This window comes from Solanum tuberosum, unplaced genomic scaffold (assembly GCF_000226075.1).
Source record: "Solanum tuberosum cultivar DM 1-3 516 R44 unplaced genomic scaffold, SolTub_3.0 scf00077, whole genome shotgun sequence".
NCBI lineage: Eukaryota > Viridiplantae > Streptophyta > Magnoliopsida > Solanales > Solanaceae > Solanum > Solanum tuberosum.
In genome coordinates, this window is record NW_006239003.1 from 808,025 (window position 1) to 828,811 (window position 20,787).

The 20,787-nt window shown below is 36.1% G+C and overlaps 1 protein-coding gene across 2 annotated transcripts in view; it reads right to left on the bottom strand.

Annotated features, from left to right (window-relative positions):
- Window positions 1–1,955: 1,955 nt before the first annotated feature.
- The window catches only part of LOC102589318 (syntaxin-132-like), a 31,460-nt gene continuing 12,628 nt past the window's right edge, over window positions 1,956–20,787 (bottom strand). The window contains exons 4-13 of one of the 2 annotated variants that reach the window (XM_006346487.2): window positions 12,211–12,259; window positions 9,495–9,583; window positions 9,337–9,410; window positions 8,565–8,607; window positions 8,423–8,483; window positions 8,308–8,333; window positions 8,140–8,217; window positions 6,644–6,724; window positions 5,797–5,862; window positions 1,956–2,515 (exon numbers count right to left, since the gene is read on the bottom strand). In XM_006346487.2, the coding sequence (XP_006346549.1) occupies window positions 2,342–2,515; window positions 5,797–5,862; window positions 6,644–6,724; window positions 8,140–8,217; window positions 8,308–8,333; window positions 8,423–8,483; window positions 8,565–8,607; window positions 9,337–9,410; window positions 9,495–9,583; window positions 12,211–12,259 (741 nt within the window). In that variant the 3' untranslated portion in view covers window positions 1,956–2,341. Of the gene's footprint in view, window positions 2,516–5,796; window positions 5,863–6,643; window positions 6,725–8,139; window positions 8,218–8,307; window positions 8,334–8,422; window positions 8,484–8,564; window positions 8,608–9,336; window positions 9,411–9,494; window positions 9,584–9,797; window positions 9,913–12,210; window positions 12,260–20,787 lie in introns of those variants that run through there. The other variant, XM_015308328.1, reaches the window with a different exon arrangement.

The window sequence follows — 20,787 nt, forward strand, 5'->3', positions numbered from 1 at the left end:
TCATTAGAATTAATCAATGTGGACAAACCAACACATCACCAAGTCTCATTACCCTCAAACACATATTACAAGCAAATACATGAATTTCATACACTTAACAAAGGTTTAGAAATCTACTTGCCTCAAATAGTCGAACAATCACTCCGAGACTTGAGTCTTCCCCTTTCATTGGACTTCCAGATAAATGCAATCTATTCAAATAAGTAATCACAATAAGATTTCACAACTAACAACACTCGTAGTATTATGTGTCTAATCTAGATCCAAAAATTTACTCAAATCTATATTTAAGTTCCTAAGTTTCAAGCCTAAGGTTAAATCTTAATTCCTCTGAATAACATAATTCCAATGAAATCAAAAAGAAATTTCAAGAAAATTATAAGTAACTTCCCAGCAAACTGTCGTTGTAGCAGCAAGAGGAATCCAATTTGATTCCTTGTTTTTCTTTTCAAACCAAAGTCCCTTAATAATAATCATTGGATAATCATTATCCAATAGTAGCTAAACAATCATTGGCAACACCCTATTGCTTCAACCCTTCTGCCGTCAACCGTCCCACAATTTACACTCAAATTACCCAATCACAAGTTATTCTAGAATTATCAAAATTTACAACCCATAAATAGATTTGCTGTTTAGCTTTTAAGAGCCAAAATGGCAACCACTAATTATCGTTCTATATATAACCAAATAGAAATATAATATTATTATATATTTATATATAGGTGCAGCAATTACTGAAAGGATAGCAAAGCAATTAATGCAGGCAGAATTTGAAAGCATCAGTTGAATTTTCCTTACGTGAAGCAGTTTGCCCTCTGTTGATCCGTGTTCACGCCGCACACAGGTTAGTTTTCTGCTCCTCTTTATTTTTATCTTTTTTATAAAATTAACTATGTATTAACAATAATAATTTCATACTAACCTATTTTAATATTTCAGGCTTGGCCCATTATTTTTAACAATAACCAAATTACCCGCAAATTAATTAACTATAGTTAAATGACTATTCAAAATTATCAAAAATAACCTTTCGGGGCCGGATCATTACATCAGCTGCTGTAAGAGGGGTCATTTGCACAAATGCCGCTAATTTGAAATGATTTTAATTTTTGACCCTCAAATATGTATTCTATAATTTTTGCCCTTCAGCATTTTAAGTAACAGAAAAAGTAATTATAATTACCCAACATCAAATTAATAAATATATTTTGCTTGAAATTTTTCGTATAGTATAATATAACACAGGTTATTCCTTTTCACTCCTTCAAAATTTATGCAGATCGAGGTAAAAGTTCAATTCATAACCCATAAGCTATGTTATAAAAAAGGCATAACTTAATTCCTACCAAATTTATGTCGAGCAAGGCAAAAGTTTAATTTCAGAATCCAAAAATTATATTGGAAGAGGCATAACTTAATTCCTACAAATCAAGGCAAAAGCTTAGTTCAAAACCCATAAGTGATGTCGTAGAATACATAACTTAATTCCTACAGAACATTTGTAGAGTGAGGCAGAAGTTCAATTTCGAAAACCACAAGTTATGCCATAAGATACATAACTTAATTCCTACAGAACTTATGTCGAGTGAGACAAAAAGTTCAATTTCAGAATATAAGAATTAGACAGTACTTATGTCAAATGGGGCAAACACTCTTTAAACTTATGTCGAATGAATTAGATACTACACAACTTATGTCGGATAACTCAATTCCTACAAAACTTGGTCGGACAAAGCAAAAGTTCTCTAAAATTATACTGAGCAAAATTAGATCATAGATAAAGTACTTTAGTCCACAAATTATCATTAAATGAGCAGTAGTAGTAAAATAAAGAACATCATATTTGAGGACAAAAATTGAAGACCACCGCGAAATAGGAGAAATCCGTACTAAGAATTAGACACATTGACTACATGGAATAGAACAAATATTGTAAATAATAGACGAACTAATTCGACATGAAAGACCATACCATGAATATCGTAACCTTGTTGGAGTTTACAGTGTGATCATCACCACCAAAAGCAAACACAATCACTTGCCATGCCACTGGTAGAACAGTACAACCAACATGCAACTCATCTTAGCTACAGTAAAATGAGTTATAGTATGCACTGACGTTACACTAACCCCCAAATAAAGAAGAAAAAGAAACAGATTTGTAAATAATTAAAATAATACATCTCAGTGACAGTTTCAAACTCAAAGTTTGAAGTAGACAGTTTTAGGTTCCACAAGTACACAACTAAGGAAGGCTGTAATTGACCAAGTGTTTGCAGAGATAGAACTCAGTAACTTGCAGTTGTATTTTATACATCGCTTTATCAGGGTGAAAAATTCAAGCACCCTTGTTGCTGTTCCATGGCTTGAGCACGCCAACAACTATGACTGCAACGATTATCAGAAGGATGATGATGGCAATGCACATCCATTTTCTTGAATTCCTTTGTAAACTCTTTGCCTTTTGTAGAGCAGTATTCCCTGATTGCACATGGTCAACTGCAGCTGAAACCTGAAAATTGGATTGTCAAGCAATGATGAAAGAAAATAAGAAAAAAACTCAAATATGCCATCGAACTTTGAAAAACCCTCATGTATGTCCTCCATTAATAATTGGAGTCAATCATGACACTGCCGTCACAAAAAGGGCCTATTCGTGCCATTATTTTTGAACGGTCAGGTTTTGTGGTTTTGCAAAACCATTTTTTCCACATGGCCTCTTATTAGAGGTCCACATCACTAAATTAAACTGGTAAAAAAAAATTCAAATATGACATCCAACTTTGAAAAAAGGTTCATTTATGTCATTCGTTAATAGTTGGGTTCAACCATGCCACAACAGTTAAATTCGGAATTAAAATCCAATTCATTAACACCATACCCGACTAATATTCGGCATAAAATACATACATTTAATCATTGTAAAGGTCTCATATGTTTTCTTTTGTCTTCACTTGATCATTATTATTATTGTTATGTGCTTCTTACGTGTGTTTCTTTGGATAAGAGATTTGTAAGAGCTAATATGCATATTTGGAGCAAATATAGATTTATTATAGACCTTTAACATCTAAATATAAGTCCATTGGAATGATCGAGATCACATCCGAGAGTCATTGAGCTAAAGGTCTTTGAAAAATGAAGAAAAAGTTGAAGAACACAACAATTGGCTGTGCGCGGAGCGGCCACGCAACCAAGCCCGCTCCGCACTAGTTGAAAAGGAACATTGAATAGCAAACAAATGCAACTCCTGAACTTTGGCCGTGCACTGATCGACCACGCTACCAGGCCCGCTCTGCTAGTAGAAACGGACATTGAAGAGCAAACAAATGTAGCTCCTGAACATTGGCCGTGTGCGGAGCGGCCATGCTATCTGGCCCGCAAAGCGTACGACAAAAATGTGACGGGGTCTAATTATTTTGGCCGAAGGTTATTTTCATCCACAGATTAAATATGTGCAGTATAAATAGAGTATTAACTCGATATTCAAGGTGTTACGCAGCTTTTGAGAGGCAAGAAGGAGAATAGCTGATAACTTGGAATTCAACATAGAGTTTCATTCTCTTCTACTCTTTTACTAGTTCGTTATGGCAATCTATGCTATGTTCTTAAACTCTACTATGAGTAGCTAGATTATTTTCCAGGATGATTGATAGAACCCATTATTGGATGAACTAGTGATTCTGTTTTACTATAATCAAGTCGTTTTACTTTATCTCTATTTATTCGACTATATTTTATTGTAGCCAATTGAAGGGCCCTCAATAAATAGTGTTGTGGTATTTTATTTTCTAGAGAGAGACTGTGAGATTAGGTTTTTAAGTTGAACACCACTTTGAGTTATTAAGAGATTTATGACCGAGATTTAAAAGTGGAAGTTAGAGATAACAACTTTGGTGCGATCTATCTGAATAGAGTAATCGGTTAGCTAGAGTTCATTCGAGAGAATAGCTCTAAAAAATCACTATTATACGCTGAGAAACAATTATAGTGACTAAAGGTTCATGGTCGATAGAGAATAACTCGACAAGATTATAATGTGCATATTCTAAGTTATTCCGATCTTAGTTGTGCGGACTCTCACTTTTGATGCTGCACCCGTCTCGGATTCTCCAAAAATACACTACTTTTGGCGAATCTGACACACCTGTTGGCATTTTTGAAGAGTTCGAGCAACAAAGATTCGGACAGTGAAATCATCAACCTAGCTTTCCTCTAAAAGAAAATCATACATTACTTATGTGCTTAATTATTTATATTTGTCTTAGTTCTTATTTAAATTAATAATGAAAAGAATCAAAATATTAAACCTTGAGAAATTGATTACTAAATTATTCTTAGCGATACAAAAGAAAGCTTTGATAGGTCTTTGTGGGATCGACTCCGGTCACAAAGAAAGCTATATTATATTTGCAACGACCGCTTATCCTCTATAGGGCAAGTTTTGGGGGTGATCACCTACCCACCCTAACCCATTTTCCTTTTCTTTCTCCTCCAAACCCCCTTTTTAATGTTTGACTCCCTTACAAAAGCTTTAAAAATCCAATGCTTACAAGCCCTAATCTTTCAATTTCCTAACACAAAGCTCTATCACTCTTCTCTCACTATTCCAAAATAGAACCCCATTTTTCTTGATTACATCACTTCTTCATTGGCTACCGTAAGTTTTTTTTTTCCTAGTTTATTTTCTTACTGTATGGAGTTCCAAAGAGATTTTATGGGGTTCTAATTGCGATTACACTCATGGGTTCGATCTTGAACTCCATAATTTCACTTGGGTAGTAGTAAAGTTAGTTTCTTTTTTTTTGCTTCTTATTCCCCTACCATTTCTAGCATAATTCAGTGTCAATTTCTTGTTTGCTTAGTATTATATTATATAATTAATATTTTGAACCCAGTTTTTCTTCTACTATGTATAATGATGAATTCATCTGGCAGTTTCTTGCCAATTGTCGATCTAAGGGTCTGAGGGAGAAATAAAAGGGAAATGGGTTAGGGTAAGTCGTGTATGGTGATAATGGATCAGGTTTAAAATTCAAATTTCATTAAATTAGGTCGATTTAATTTTGGCACGTGGACTTTTAATAAGAGGCCAGATTAAAAAAAAACGATTTTGTAAAACCATCAAACCTGACTGTTAAAAAGTAGGATGAATGGGTTCATTCTGTAATGATGGTGGCATGGTCGAACCCAAAGTTATTAACAAATGGTGTAGATGAATCTTTTTTCTCAAAGTTAAATTACATATTTGAACTTTTTTTGACCAGTTTAATTTTGGTGACGTGGACCTCTAATAAGAGCCCACGTGAAAAAAATAGTTGTACAGAACCATCAAATCTGATCATCAAAACATAATAGCACGAATGGACCTTTTTTGTAATAGTAACGGCATGATTGATCCCAACAATTAACGGGGTGACATAAATGAGTTTTCTCAAAGCTTGATCGCATATTTGAGCCTTCTAACAAGAAAATATAAACACAGAATATTTCCCAACAAAAATAAATAAAAAAAGAGTAGGTATGAGGGTCGGATTCATACAAATATAATGAATTTCAATTGGATTGTCAAGCAATGGGAAAATAAAATATAAAGATGGAGAATATTTAAATATGCACAAGAGGAAAGAGGAAAGAAAAGGTACCAGGCTAGGGGTAGGTAATAAATTTCAATTGGCATGTCAAACAATGAGGAAATGAAACATAACGATAGAGACAATAAAAAATGCAAGACAACAAAGAAACAAGAAAGTACCCATATCAGCATAGGGGTCACACAGATAATGAAATTACCTGTGATTCTATATTATCAAGCATGTCCCCTTGAGCATCAACTAACACTGCCATGTCCAAGAATATCTGCATCGAAGATAGTAGTCAATTTTAAACCGGATATCACTGCCTGTTTTTCTTCGTCTTTTTTCAGGAACTAATTCCATAATGGCATCATCACTTCCCACAATGTCTCACCTTCCATTGGAAAAAGGAGAAAAAATTTAAAAACTCCATCCTTTCTGTGATTTTATTTCATCGGGTGTATGTTTAAACCAACTGACATTATCTTGAGCATATATATCTCGGAAACATACGCTCGGAGTGAGAGAGTCCATACGATCAGCACTCAGCACTCTGTGCTCATGTTTAGTCCATATTAGAAGATATAAAATAAATATATATAATTATAGAGAGAGACACACACTCTTTTATTTACTTAATAATATCTTCGACATGCCCATGTTATATATATATATATATATATATATATATATAATCACACACTTTTATTTACTTAATCATATCTTCAGCATGCGCCCTTCACCTACAGGTTGATTCTTTTTTATGAGTTGAACTTGAGGAAATTCCTAACAATAATGGGTTGCGGTGAGACTTAACCTAGGACCTCCATCTATTCTGAAACCATGTTGAATTGTGTGACATCTCATTAATAATTTACGTTATTTTAGATGGAATATTTTTATTTATTTAATTATATATTCAACAGAACAGAACAAGAATATAATCCAATTTTTCTTCTATTTTTTCTGCATTCCTTGTCCCCTCTCTCTCCACTTAGTTGACAATTAGGAATCTGTGATTTTTGCTGTTATGTTGTCCCTCATCATAGGGATACGTGTTATACCTGTTGCAACTCAAGAAGTTTCCTCTCTAGCTCTCTGACTGCATCATGGCGTTCTTGAATTTCCGCTAGCGTATCGATTATCTGCAAAAAAGTAACATAGAGAACCAGTGATGATGGAACTAATTACTATAATTCAATAGGTACATTAGTGCCGTGGTTAGTGAAACTAACATAACAGAGCCAGAGGGAAAAGGCCAAAGTTTGCATAAATTTATGCAGAAGAAAAATGAGGAGGGCAAACGAAAGAAAACATCCAGCAAGATCGAGTAACTGCTTACAGTAACTATTGACTGTGAAAGATTGGTGGCCAAAATGTGATTTAGTACCAAAATAATGCTATATTTTGAAATATCATCAATGACCAACCAAATAACTCCCTCTCACTGATATCTGCCCCATGTAGTTCGAATTAATTGCCTAACTCTCAACATCTTTTGCCCAGCAACAGTTTAACATATATGTAGGAGAAAACATTGTGCGAGTATGACGCGTTACATTACTGTTTATAATAAGTAATTTGCTGCTATACTACTTCAAGCACATGGCACTGGGCCTGAGATTTAAAGAGACCTTTATCAGCTAGGAAATCATCCGGCTTAGAAATTTTGTGAAAGGATTGAGAGTAAAAGTTGCTACAACAATTTGGAAATCCATTCCTTGGTTTCTTATTCTACCGAGTCAAATCATGCATCCTATCTTTTAGCCTTTTTGGATGAGTGTCTTACTTTATGATAGTTCCATCAGATGAGAATGAACCATTTTCTTCTCTTTTGTTTTCACAGGGAGAGATGAAGGAATCGAATTCGAGAGAGCCAAAGTATAAATGGAATAGAGAACATAAGACACCAGCGGTGTGAGAGTTATAAGTAAGGATATAATGGTAAGGAAATGATTTATATGAATACATGATTGGTACGAAAATACTATGGCTGCTTAACTTAGCGGCAAGAGGCTTCCGTTGGGAAGCTATTGATTCCGTTACAACCAAACACAATATTATTCCTTAGTCCTATCTACTGATTAGCTCAACCTTTTTCCTTCTCGCTAAACCTGTGCAAAGATGAGCTATCCCTGTATCAATAAACTGCTGACATGGTAATAATTGGTGGGAGGGGACAGAGAGAATGAGAATATCAGGTCCTTCAAGGTATTATTCATGAAAACCCTACTTAAATATCCAATTATAGTAAAAGAACAGAATTCAAACAGCACTAGATGGTCCTGTTGACCATAAATAAACCAGGAAGTTTAAATAGAAACCTAATTGGTCAGCTTTACAAGCATAACCACCATGACCCAATGCATTTGGAATGTAAGTTAAAGCATGATATAATGACCCTTCGTCATATGTGGACTTCACTAGGACACCACTGTGAAGCTACTGAATAAAAAGGATAGGATAAACAGCTGAGCAGGACAGCATGAACTATTACTACGACACCACTGTGAAGCTACTGACAGAAAAAGATAGCACAAACAGCCGAGCAGGAGCATACCTGCCCTCGCCCTTGTTCCCGGATAGCTTTCTGGAATATCTGCTCACTGTCCCCAGTTTCTATCAACCGATCAATTGTCTGCATGGAGCAGAAAATACAGGGAAACATTAGAACATGTGCACAGAAAACTGACATTTTCAAGAATTCAACAACACTACATAACTTCACCTCTTCATCAGCTCGATTGCCCGTCACTGTCATACACACCAAAAGCAAATAGTTACAATTGGATAAAAATTCTAAGTAATCGATGCAGAATCTCAAATCCAGTTGTTCTTAATACCTGTATAAACACGCCTTTCAACAACCTCACGATATTCTTTGTGGATGTTTTCTCGTAGTGTCTGTAAAAAAATTATCAACTAAACCTAAAAAGCAAGAAAAAATTAGAAGAGAAAGAACTATTATTAATGTAGCTGGCATACCTGAAACTCGGACATTTTATCTTTGAATTTCTTTTTCAAGGAACTGCAATTAAAGATAATAGGCTGAGTTCACTCGTTGACCACATGTAATAAGACAAGTAGTAGAGAATCTGAATTGTTGGAAAAGAAGAGAAGCCTGAGAAAAGGCATAACTATTGTGCTTCATTTTTCTGACACATTAAGTATTATGACAAACTGGAAGATACTGACTTCATATGTTGTCATTTCATTCATTGGATGGATTCAGGCTTGCTTGACTCGCACTCATATTGGAAGGCTAGGTTTGGAACCCTCTAGGAACTGTGCATTTAAGAACTAAAAATTGTGCTTAATGAGCATATAAATTGGTAATTACTTTTGTAGTACGAGTCAGAAGATTATGTTCATATAATTCAGATATGCGATCTTAACAAGGCAGAAGCCAACAATAAATATGCTGCTAAGAAGAACTACAGAAACAACATCAATTTGTGTAAAAGGTAGTAATATAGCAATTCGACTCTAAGTAGTATGCCATAACTGTACGACAAGAGAACATAGTATACAGTCATACTAGCAAATGCACGGAGATACCCTAGACCTACCCTCAAACTTATCCACTGTATGTGCCAATATATTGTTTTGTGCCAGCAGTCAGTTTGTGCATCCATTAAAAGAAGTTATTCAGAGATACCCACCCACCCACGAATGTCAAAATAACACCGAGGTGTGACCATATCAAAAAAGAAACAAATATTGAGTAAACAAAAGAGATGTAAGCACTCAAAATTACACTGTTGTTGCGGTTCTTGATCTGTCAACAGCTGATCCTTTACCACACCCTGGTTTGCTTCTATTGGACAGACTCTACAATATAGGAAAAATAGATTGTAACCAAAAGAAACACAGAAGTACCAGAACTAAGAGATGAAAGCATTTAATGTTACTCACTTCTTTGTCAAGTTCCTCAATCTTTAATTTGATGAATCGAGCTACTTTGCTAACTTCGTCAACATCTTTTTCCATTCGCTGCTTAATTGCTGCATTTACAATCTCATCGCTTAGAAACATCTACTTAAAATGAGTTAAAAATAGTTATAAACCCATTGTGAACATGAAACAAAAAGCAAAGAAAGATGATTACTCAACATGAAACTGCACCTATATCTTTCATCACTCATTGAAATTGCTAATAAGGTTCCTATAATTAGAATCAAGCACTAATCACAAATTGTGTAAATAGATAGGACTTACATGTAATATATAGAAGTTTATGCAAGTGTTCCCCATCGAAAAATGTAATAGAAGTGCATTGTAGAGCGTGAGCCGTGAACATAAAAGACGCAAATGTCATACATCTTCTTTCACAAATTCTCTCAATTTTTTTCTCCAGCCTCTCTTATTCCCTACATGGTATAAGACCAGCAGAGAAAGTAATCGTTATGGATTTACAAGTGACCTTTGACAGAAAATATCGTCACCGTGTAATTTGTTGACAGCCATAAAAGTTGTTAGAATAGAATTAAGTATTACAATCCTATTTAGAATAGGAATAGGAATTACAATAGGAATAGGAATCCTATTTAGAAAGGAGTTTAATATAGCGTCTATAAATAGGGTCTTCATGTAGACACACAATTTCAATAATATTTTCTCCTTTATTTCTCACATGGTATCAGAGCAATGGTGAGAAACCTTTACAGAAATTTCCGGTGACGGTCGAAATTGAATTTTGTCATCATCACTTTCCGCTAGCGTTGTGGGAAAACCAACACTACCACTGGGTCCCTCACTCTCCGACGACAAAACCCCAGTCAGACCCACCGGAAAATAGCACCTCACGCACCGATCAGAGGTGGGAATTTTCCGACGAGATTTGACCACGCGCCGGCGCGTGAGGTCAGTTCCGGCAACTTTTCGGCAGTTTTTCTTTTTCCATTTGTATCGGCTCTCCCTTCTGAGGCTACCCATACAATTATTTCCTGATTCCGACCATTTTTGGGCAATCAGATCTGTTTTTTTTTTCAAGATTCCGCCGATTCCAACCACTTTTCCGGAAATTTTAGGCTGTTTCCGTCCCTTTTTTCAGCATATTGTTTTTCCAGTCGGGGTCGCCTCGTAATTCTGACCCTACATATATAAAAAAAATCCTTTGATTTCTGTCCACTTTCCAGTGGCAGATCTGATTTTCCGGCGATAGAAACATTTTTTTTTGCCTGATTTTTACAAGTTGTCTTTCGGGATTGATATTTTTGGCCCCAAAAGTGGAAGTTCAAGCCCTATGATTACTTCAAAATCATTAATGGGAAGCTCAAACTATTTAGCTTGGGCTTCCTCGGTTGAGTTGTGGTGCAAGGGTCAAGGTGTCCAAGACCATTTAAGAACCAATGCTTGTGTGGTAGATGAAATGACAAATGCTAGTGAGGAACATGCAAAAGCATAGCACAATGGGAGAAGGTTGATACTCAATTATGTAGTCTCATATGACAATCTATTAATTCCAAGTTGATGCCCTTGTTTCGCCCATTCAAGACATGCTATTCAGTTTGAGAAAAGGCTCGTGCTTTATACACTAATGACATATCTCGGTTCTATGATGTGATCTCTCGCATGACTAACTTAAAGAAACAAGAATCCGATATGTCTAAATACTTATGACAAGTACAGGCGGCATGGAGGAATTTGAGAGGTTGATGTCAGTCACTACGAACGTAGAAAAACAACAAGAGCACAGACAGACCTTGTTTCGCTGGACTTCCTCCTGAATCATACGTGATAAGATTTTAGCTAGTCCTACAATTCCTACAATTGATGAATTATTCTCTCGTCTACTTCGTCTTGTTGCGCCTCCGAGTCACAAAGTAGTTTCATCATCCACCATTGACTCCTCTGTTCTCACAACTCAAACCATAGACAAGCGAACATATCAGCCTATGGAGAATCGAAGAGGAGGAAGTCGTTTTGGTAGATCTCGATCCAAGTGTAGTAATTGTCATAAACTTGGACACACTCGTGACATATATCATATTTTGCATGGTCCACCACCTAGTTATGATCCTATTGCTATAAAGGAATATAATGAGTCTCTTCGGAATCACGCAAGTAAGCAGACATCTCCACAAGTAGCATTTGTTGCTTAGTGTGTCACGTGTGGAGGGTGTTGAGTTCCACATTGGCTGATTTAGTTATGGGAGGTCTCTTTATATAACCTTGCGCAACCCTCCCCTCATAATCTAGCTTTTGGGGTTGAGTTAGGCCAAGATTCATTAACATGTATTTTATTATCTTTGTTTTTTCCTATCTAAAAAACAAAAGGAAGGGTGGTTAATTGGTTTTGTAGCCCTTCATAAAATTGTTTTTAGTTTAATGTCGTTTTAGAACAGATCTTTATATCTAGATATCTTAAAATAACAACAGAGATCTTTGGAGGATTGTTTTCTTCACCCATTTCCTCCTTTATAAACTAAACCATCCATAACTATTCAACTATCAAGTGGAAAAATATTTGTCATATAACTCAGTGATCATATTAAAGGTTTCTTACTCAACCCTTAGCTGAACTAGCTTATAGGGCATCTACTATGTACAAGAAAATAACATATCAGTCATGCAAATCATTTTTTTCCAGCACATGCCACAGCAGCATAACCACAAGAAAATGGATTACCTTTCATAGCAGTAGCTTTCGTGACAGCCTTTGATTCTTCATGAGCATCCTGTGAAGAGTATTGGAAAACCATGAGGTTCTTAACACTTAAATAGTTAAGGAAACCAGTAAGATCATAAAAGCTCAATTGGTCCCGGTCCCATCTCATAAAGCAGTTCAAGTGATCAACGAGAGGGAAAGGAAATGCTCCCAGGCACAAGTCCTGAAGCAATTCAGTCTTTAAAACTGAATCGAAGAAACAAAAAAAAAGAGTTTATATTTGCCAGATTTTTTCTGTTTTGTTACTACTGGTTTCTATATCTTTTGGTGATAAATCATGTCCGAAACAATGGAATTCAGAATATTGGAAGGCCAACTCTCTTCCAAACTATCACCTACAATTACTACAACAAAACTAGATCATAGTGGCAATTATTCTTCCTAAGCTACTTTGTAGAATTATGATTATAGGTCAAGAATATGATGATCACTTGATAAAAAATTCTAGTGACATGGCATCAACTAAAAGGCTGACTTGGATTAAAAATGATGCATAATTGTGTAGTCTTCTATGAAATTCAATTGATCCTAAATTGTTAAATTTGTTTCAGTCTTGTAGTACTTGTTGCAAAGTGGAACAAAGTCAACTTTGTACACAAATGACATACAACTCATTTACAAAGTTGTGTCAGATATTGTTCATCTACAACATAATCAAGAAGACATGGCAAGTTATTTGGGTCAGGTAGAATCCTTGAAATATAAATTTGTTTCTCTTATGCCTTTTACTGACAAAATGGATGATCAGGATACACAAAGCAACAGGTTTTTTATGGTTTTGGCTATGATTGGGTTGAGAGAAGATCTCACCTCAGTTCGTGACTAGATCCTTTCTAGTCTATCTGGTCTTACCTTGGAAGAAGTATTTTCCAGACTATTGTGCATCACATCTGCACCACCAGAGGTAAATTCCTATGATGCATCTATCATGGTTGCTCAAACTAACAATTTTCAAGGTGGATATAGGAAAGGGAAACGGAGGAACAATAAATATAGCAGTCATTGTAGTAAGGGATATGTAAGAGAGGAATGGCGACTTCTCCTCTTACATTACACTCATTGTAATGAGGGAGGGGATGTAAGGAGAACAATGTAGGCTTCTTCATGGTAAGCCTCCACACAGTAATGATCGCCCTCGACATATAACAAATGTGGTTCATAATGGAGCTGGTAGTTTTCCCACACCTGATGTCAGGGATGAATCATCTCAATCTATCACTTCAACTAGAGCAAACTATAATGACTATCTTCAGTACCAAGCATCAAGACAACAGTCATCAACTTCATAAGTTGCTTGCACAATGAAACCTAGTGATTCTTTTGCTTATGTCGCAGAGTCTTCATCTCAGGAACAATAGATTCTTGATTTTGGTGCTTCTGACCATATTTTTGGTAACAAAAATACTCTCCCTACTCTTACTTCCCCTTCTATTCTTTCTACTGTTACTAAGACTAACTGATCAAAGATTATAGTAAAAGGGATAGGTATAGCTTACCCTCTGCATTCCATACTTTTTTGCACCTGGATGTCTATATAATCTTATTTCCATTATCAAATTTACCAAAAGCATTAAATGTGTTTTAACCTTTTTTGATAATTTTGTTCTTGTGCAGGCCGGAGTACGAGACAAATGATTGGAAAAGGACATGAATCATAGGGATTGTACCTGATATCCATCCCACACCCACATGTTTCTATCACTTGCGCTACTTCCTCTGATTGATCCATAATCAATTGGGTCATCCAAGTCTCTTGATATTGCAGAAGATGGTTCCCAGTTTATCTAGTGTAAACAAATATGAGTCATAAGCACCCCCCCGACACTCTTTCCCAAAGCGTATCAATAATAGGGCCACTTCTATGTTTGAAATTGCTCATTCAGACATCTAAATTGTGGCAGTCCTTCCTAAGGCTTTCATTATTTTGCGACTTTTATTGATCATTTTATTCTCGTTGCACATGGTTATTTTTAATGAATAATAGAGTTGAGTTCTCTATCTTTTAGAAGTTTTGTGTTGAAATTCACAATCACTTTGGTAATTTCCATTAAGAAGTTAATCAGTGATAATGGCTGAGAATATTTCTCCCCTTCTCTCTGTTCTTTTATGTAATCTCAAGGCATATTACACTTGTCTTCTTATGCACATACTCCTCAACAAAATGGAGTTGTTGAGCAAAAGAACATGTGAACAGCCCCATTATGAAACCAACCGTAATTGAAACAACCCAGACATTTCTCATTCACAATCATGTCCTTTTTCCATCTAGACATCAAAAATGCATTCCTTCATAGAGAACTTGCTGAAGTGGTTTATATGGAGCAACCACCAGGATCTGTTGTTCAGGGTGAGTCTGGACTAATATGTAGACTTCACCAATCCCTTTATGGTCTCAACCACTCTCCTAGAGCATGATTTGGTCGTTTTCGAGTTGTTGTCCAAGAGTTTGAAATGATCCAAACAAAAGTTGATCACTCCAAATTTTAAAGGCATTCATCTCATGGCAAATGTATCTTTTTAATTATTTATGTTGATGATATTGTTATCGCATGTGATGATCATGACAGATTTCTCAACTCAAACATTACCTTTTAAGTCACTTTCAGAATAAAGATTTGGACAAGCTAAAATACTTTCTAGGCATGGAAGTGGCACAATCTCTGGCAATGTATTGCTATTACACAAAGGAAATATACCTAAAATAATTTGGAAGACATTGTATGTTGGATTGCAAACATGTGGACACTCTCATGGATCCAAATACTAAGCTTTTTGCACGATAAGGGGAGCCTCTAAAAGATCCTAGCAGATATCAGAGACTTGTTGGCAAACTCAACTACCTTACGATCACACAACCATACATTGCATTTGATGTTAGTGTAGTTAGCCAGTTTCTGCAATCACCTTGTGAGTCACTGGAATGCAATGATTCGCATACTGTGATATATCAAAAAGTTCTCCAAGACAGGGTTTACTATATGAAGACAAGGGAGACACCCACATTATTGGGTATTTTGATGCAAATTGGGCCGGATCTCCTTGTAAGAGGCGGTCCACTTCAGGTTACTATGCTCTAATTAGAGGCAATCAAATATCCTAAAAAAGTAAAAAGTAAGATGTTGTAACTTATGAGTCGGGGATTTCGACTCATTTAGGGCGTAATATTCATAGTTTTAGTGTCCTCAATGTCTATCTTATGCTCTAAACTGATGTTTATGTGCTAATTTGCAGCTATGAAGGCAAAAGAGCAAGGCAAGGACATTACCGGGCAAAAAGGAGCGGAAAAGCTGAAGAAGAGAAAAGCTGACGATCGCCAAAACCACTAGGCGACTCGCCGAGTGGTACTTCAGCTCGCCTAAAGTTACAGCGCGCCAGCCCTGGGAAAAGCCAACTCGGCGATGGAAATGGCATTTCGGCGAACCGCCGAATGCATCGACGATAAGGATCTTGATCGCCTAAAGTTACAGAAGTTGAATGGTGAAGAGCCACGTCAAGAAGGCAATGAAGAAAGACCCTTGGCGCATCGCGACCTAGTCGGCGATGCTCGTCTAATTCCACCAATCGGTCCAAAAGCTGAAAATCTGGAAGAGTATAAATGCGAATTTTTAAATGATGAAAAGGAGTTCCGAAATTTTGAGCGAATGTTCCGAGTGTTTAAGAGTTCTTAAATTGAGTTTTTGATCCCAAACACTGATTTTGGAGTTTTTGAGTAGAATTTTAAGTTGGGTTTTGATTTTAAGTTGATTTCAAGCATTGTGAAGACTCGAATTTTGTTACCAGCTGATGGAGAACATAGTTGGTAATATTTTCCTGCTAATAATGTGTGGCTAAAACCCTCATTCTTGGGGTGTGATTATGTGATTAATTGTCCAAATTAGCTTATGGGTCTTAGTAATTAGTGATTTAATTGTCGATTTGAAGTGAGTTCGATTGATAACTGAGTTTTAATTCATGAATTGTAGTTGCAAATTCAGTTCTAGCCTAGTATTCTATGCTTGCTTGAGAAAGAGGTTTTAGAATTATAGTTATCAATTGATGATTGTAGTGATTGGGTTATTGTGGCTTCAGCTTGAGAAAGTGAGTCTTAAATTCGATCCTACCAATATAGCTCGAGAGAGTAGATTAATTGAGGTTTTGGGCTGTTCATAATTGTTATGCTTGTCGAGGTTCGAGAGAACTCACTTGAATCGTGATAGTTGATCGAGAGATGGCTATTACATCCAAACTCTAGCCTACCCACTAAGATTCAACGGTTTTCAGTAAATAGTAGTCACCCGTACAACGACATTGGCTTTTAATCGATCACATCCCAAGGATCCCTCTCTACTTGAATACTCCCCTGCTTACGTAGTTGTTAATTGACAAACTAATCCCCCATTGGACACTAGTTGTCAACCCCTGCAACTTACTTTAATTGTTTCGATAAATTCTATTCCTACAACCGACTAGAACACGTCTTTCACTTCGCAATTGAATTCTCTATCGTATCACTCCTTGTGGAATCTACCCCAACTCCTCGTTCGTTTATACTAGAATGCAATCGCCTACACTTAGAATTGGATGAAGTGTAGTTGAGCGTAATCAGTAGCTTAATGAAGCGTAGAGGCAAAGTATCGAGTTATGGCATTGGCTATGTGTGAACGTATATGGTTTAGATAGATTGTCACTTCATTCGAGACAAGATTGAGTCTGGATACATAGCCACAAGTTTTGTCAACTTAAAAGATCAACGGGTAGATGTTTTCACAAAAATCACTCCAAGGATTCAAAAGTGGCTATATTTGTGGCAAGCTAGGAGCATGACTTATATGCTCCAGCTTGAATGGGGTGTTAAATATGGTATAATTAGATAGTGTAGATATGGAAATATCCCCAAATCCCTGTAATTAGGCAATTAGAGGATTGTGTTATATTCTTATTAGTTTCCTTCCTTATTTACATCCTCTGTCATACTATTTCATCCCACTAGCTTGAGGGAATAATCCAGATACAAATTCCCAAATTTTCTTCATCTCCTTCTAATTTCTCTCAATATGAGAAACTGTCCCATGATTGATGGAGAAGATAACACTCTCTTAGAAGCTCCTTTTAAAGTAAAGGGAACCTTGTAGAGCATTAAAGCTTGTGCAGGGGATAAGGCCCAGGTCCCATCAGCTTGATTTGGGGGGGGGGGGTGTTTATCATAGCCAAACTATTGGCAGAGAGATGAAATAAGGTCATATATAGGTTGGTGGACACGAGGCTTTTATTAAAATGAAACAGATCATGAATGCAATTTTAATTGCTAATGAGTGTGTGGAGAGCAGACAAAGAAGCCTAAAGCCAGAAATTATATGCAAACTGGATATCCAGAAAGCATATGATCATCTAAACAGGAATTTTCATTCATATGCTTCAAAAAATGGGGTTGGTACAAAATGGATCAAGTGGATCAAACATTGTATTATTACAGTGAGCTTTTCGGTTTTATTCAATAGGACTCCAAATGGTTTTCTTCCTTCTCAAAGGGGTTTAAGGCAGGGTGATCCCATCTCTCCATTTTTGTTTATATTAGCAATGAAAGGTATGAGCAACGTGATAAACACAGCCAAACTGAAGGGACGGATAACTCATCTACAATCAGATGACACTTTGGTTTTTTGTGAAGCAGTGGAAAAACAAATTCTGATTCTGAGAGTTATCTTCATTTTATTTGAAGCAGTTTCTGGACTACATATTAATTGGGAAGGGCCTTATACATCCCATTAATGAAGCAGCAGGGTTGGAGAACTTGCCAAAGTAGGGTGGCATAACAGAACTTCCACCTATATACCATCGTATGCCTTCGGGTGAAAAAAGCAAATCCTAAGGGATATGAAATGGAGTTTTGGAGAAGTGTGAAAAAGAAGCTTTTGCTTTGTTAGTCAAAGTGGATGAAAGGAGAAATCATATGGGTGAATTTGAGGGGAGCAGTAAACCATAAACTTCAAAAAGCAAGAGGACTGTGAAGAATGAATTGAAAAATTTACAGTCAGAACTCAATGAGGAAGTGGAAGGGATTAGGAGTATGGGGAGAAATCTAAGCCTAACTTATCAATCAAAATAAAGTTAGTATAATGGAATGTGAGGGGTCTTAACAAGTTTAATAAACTGAACATGGTTAAGAGCTTGATGTTAAAGTGGAAAGCTGATATTTACTGCTTTGAAGAGACAAATTGGAGAAAGAAGTAGAGTTGATGGCTAAGTAGTTGTGGGAAGGATCGATTCATAGGGTGATATATAAATTCAGCTCGTTAAAGGGAGGCTGAAACCTTAGAGTTCATTAAAAGAGAGAACTCTGATCTCTTCAACTCTACAAAGGAGACTGATACCTTAGAGTTCAATGGAAGAGAGAACTCTAATCTATTGCTTTTTGCTGAAAAATGACTTGCTAATTTATTCATTAAAACCCCTTTAAATAGGAGTCTTATTACATCAATAGGAAGTCTAATTCTTATGAAAGTAGGAGACCTAAATCATATTCCAAACTAATAACTATAACTTAACATAATACTTATGAAGCTATGAAACATAAAACCCTATTCTAGAATAATAAATAAAGCTACTTAAATTATAAATAAATAATAAATGAATCAGCTTAAAAAATATAATCAAATACTTAATTAATTGACTTCCTCGCATCCACAACATTACTCCCCTCATGTTGAAGAGCTTGTCCTCAAGCTCAAGTTTCAGGACAACCATTCAAAAGATCTAGAATAGTATCAACTTAATTATCCAATTCTAGTCCTAGCCCATTTATCTTAAAGTTGATGTTGATAAATTTTAATTCTATCAGTTTGTTGAAGCGTGACTAATTCACCCATCAGGTTGCTACCTTCACGAGGTCCAAATCGCTCAAAATATTGCTCACAATTATGTGCCCACATTAATGGGTTGTTGATGCTGTTAAAAGTAGGAAATTCACCTTTGCATAGCTTGGCACTATCAAAGGTGAATTACCACTTGTTGGATGATTCTTATCGGCTAGTTGGATAGGTGGTGTATTGCCTTTAGTAGCAGGAATTGTTGATCTACCAGTTGTCTAGGCGCTATATGACTCAGGTCTATGGGTTGCTAGTTTTGTGGAGCCAACTCCCAATCTAGACAATTGTTCTTGGATGACTTGGACAATTTTTTCGTTGAGGCGTTGTTCCATTGCTGCAATTTTAGAGTTTACTAGGGTTTCCGTAATGGCACGTTCTTCTCGAAATCTGGAATTGATCTCATCGTCCATTGTGTTAGGCTCTGATACCAAATCGTTATGAATCTTTAGGGAAGGATCGATTCAGAGGACGATATATAAATTCAGCTCGTTAAAGGGAGGCTGAAACCTTAGAGTTTATTAAAAGAGAGAACTCCTATCTCTTCAGCTCTTCAAAGGGAGACTGAAAACTTAGAGTTCAATGGAAGAGAGAACTCTAATCTCTTGCTTTGTGTTGAAAAATGACTTATTGATTTATTCATCAAAAGCCCCTTTATATAGGAATCTTATTACATCAATAGGAAGTTTAATTCTTATGAACGTAGGAAACCTAAATTTTATTCCAAACTAATAACTATAACTTAACCTAATACTTGTGAAGCTATGAAATAGAAAACCCTATTCTAGAATAATAAATAAAGCTACTTCAATAATAAATATATAATAAATAAATCTGCTTAAAAAATATAATCAAATACTTAATTAATTGACTTCCTCGCATCCACAACAGTGCCTCAGAGTGGACAAAACAAATTGTTTGGAAGAGATTTCTGCCACTAAAGGATTAATGGTCCTTGGATAGCATGTGCGGATTTAAACACTATCACACACATGGGAGAAAGGAGAAATTGCTCAAGAATTACTAATATTATGAGAAATTTCTCTGAATGGATTGAGGATATGGGACTGCATGATCCTCACTTGAATGGGGGAACATTCACCTGTTTCAGGGGAAATAGTCACTATAAGTGCTGCTAGACTTGACAGATCTCTTTTCTCCAATGATTGGGAGGAAGCTTTCAAAGATATAAGACAAAAAAAATCTACCTAGAGCCAATTCTGATCATTCTCCAATTTCCTTAGATTGTGGAAATTGGAACCACAAGAAGTCTTGCTTCAAATTTGAAAATCGGTGGTCATGGGTGGATGGTTTTAAAGGTCTGATCCAGAAATGGTGGTCTGAATTTGTGGTCCAAGGTTTCCCAGATTTTCAGTTAGCCAGTAAGCTCAAATTGCTAAAGAACAAACTCAAGGAATGGAGCAGAACAATCTTTGGGGAGTTTAGTTAAAAAGAAGAACAGTCTACTGAATGAGTAAATTGAGCTGGATCAGATACAAGACAGTAGACAACTTAATGAAGATGTGATGATGATCAGAGCAACAATAATGGTGGAACTTGAGGAACTTGCCAAAAATGAGGAGGCAAATTAGAACACCACCTTCTTTCAGAGAATGGCTACTTGCTCATAAAAGATATAATACTATAGACAAGTTGAAAGTTGGGGATGAAGAAGTATTGCAAATGCCTATGATTA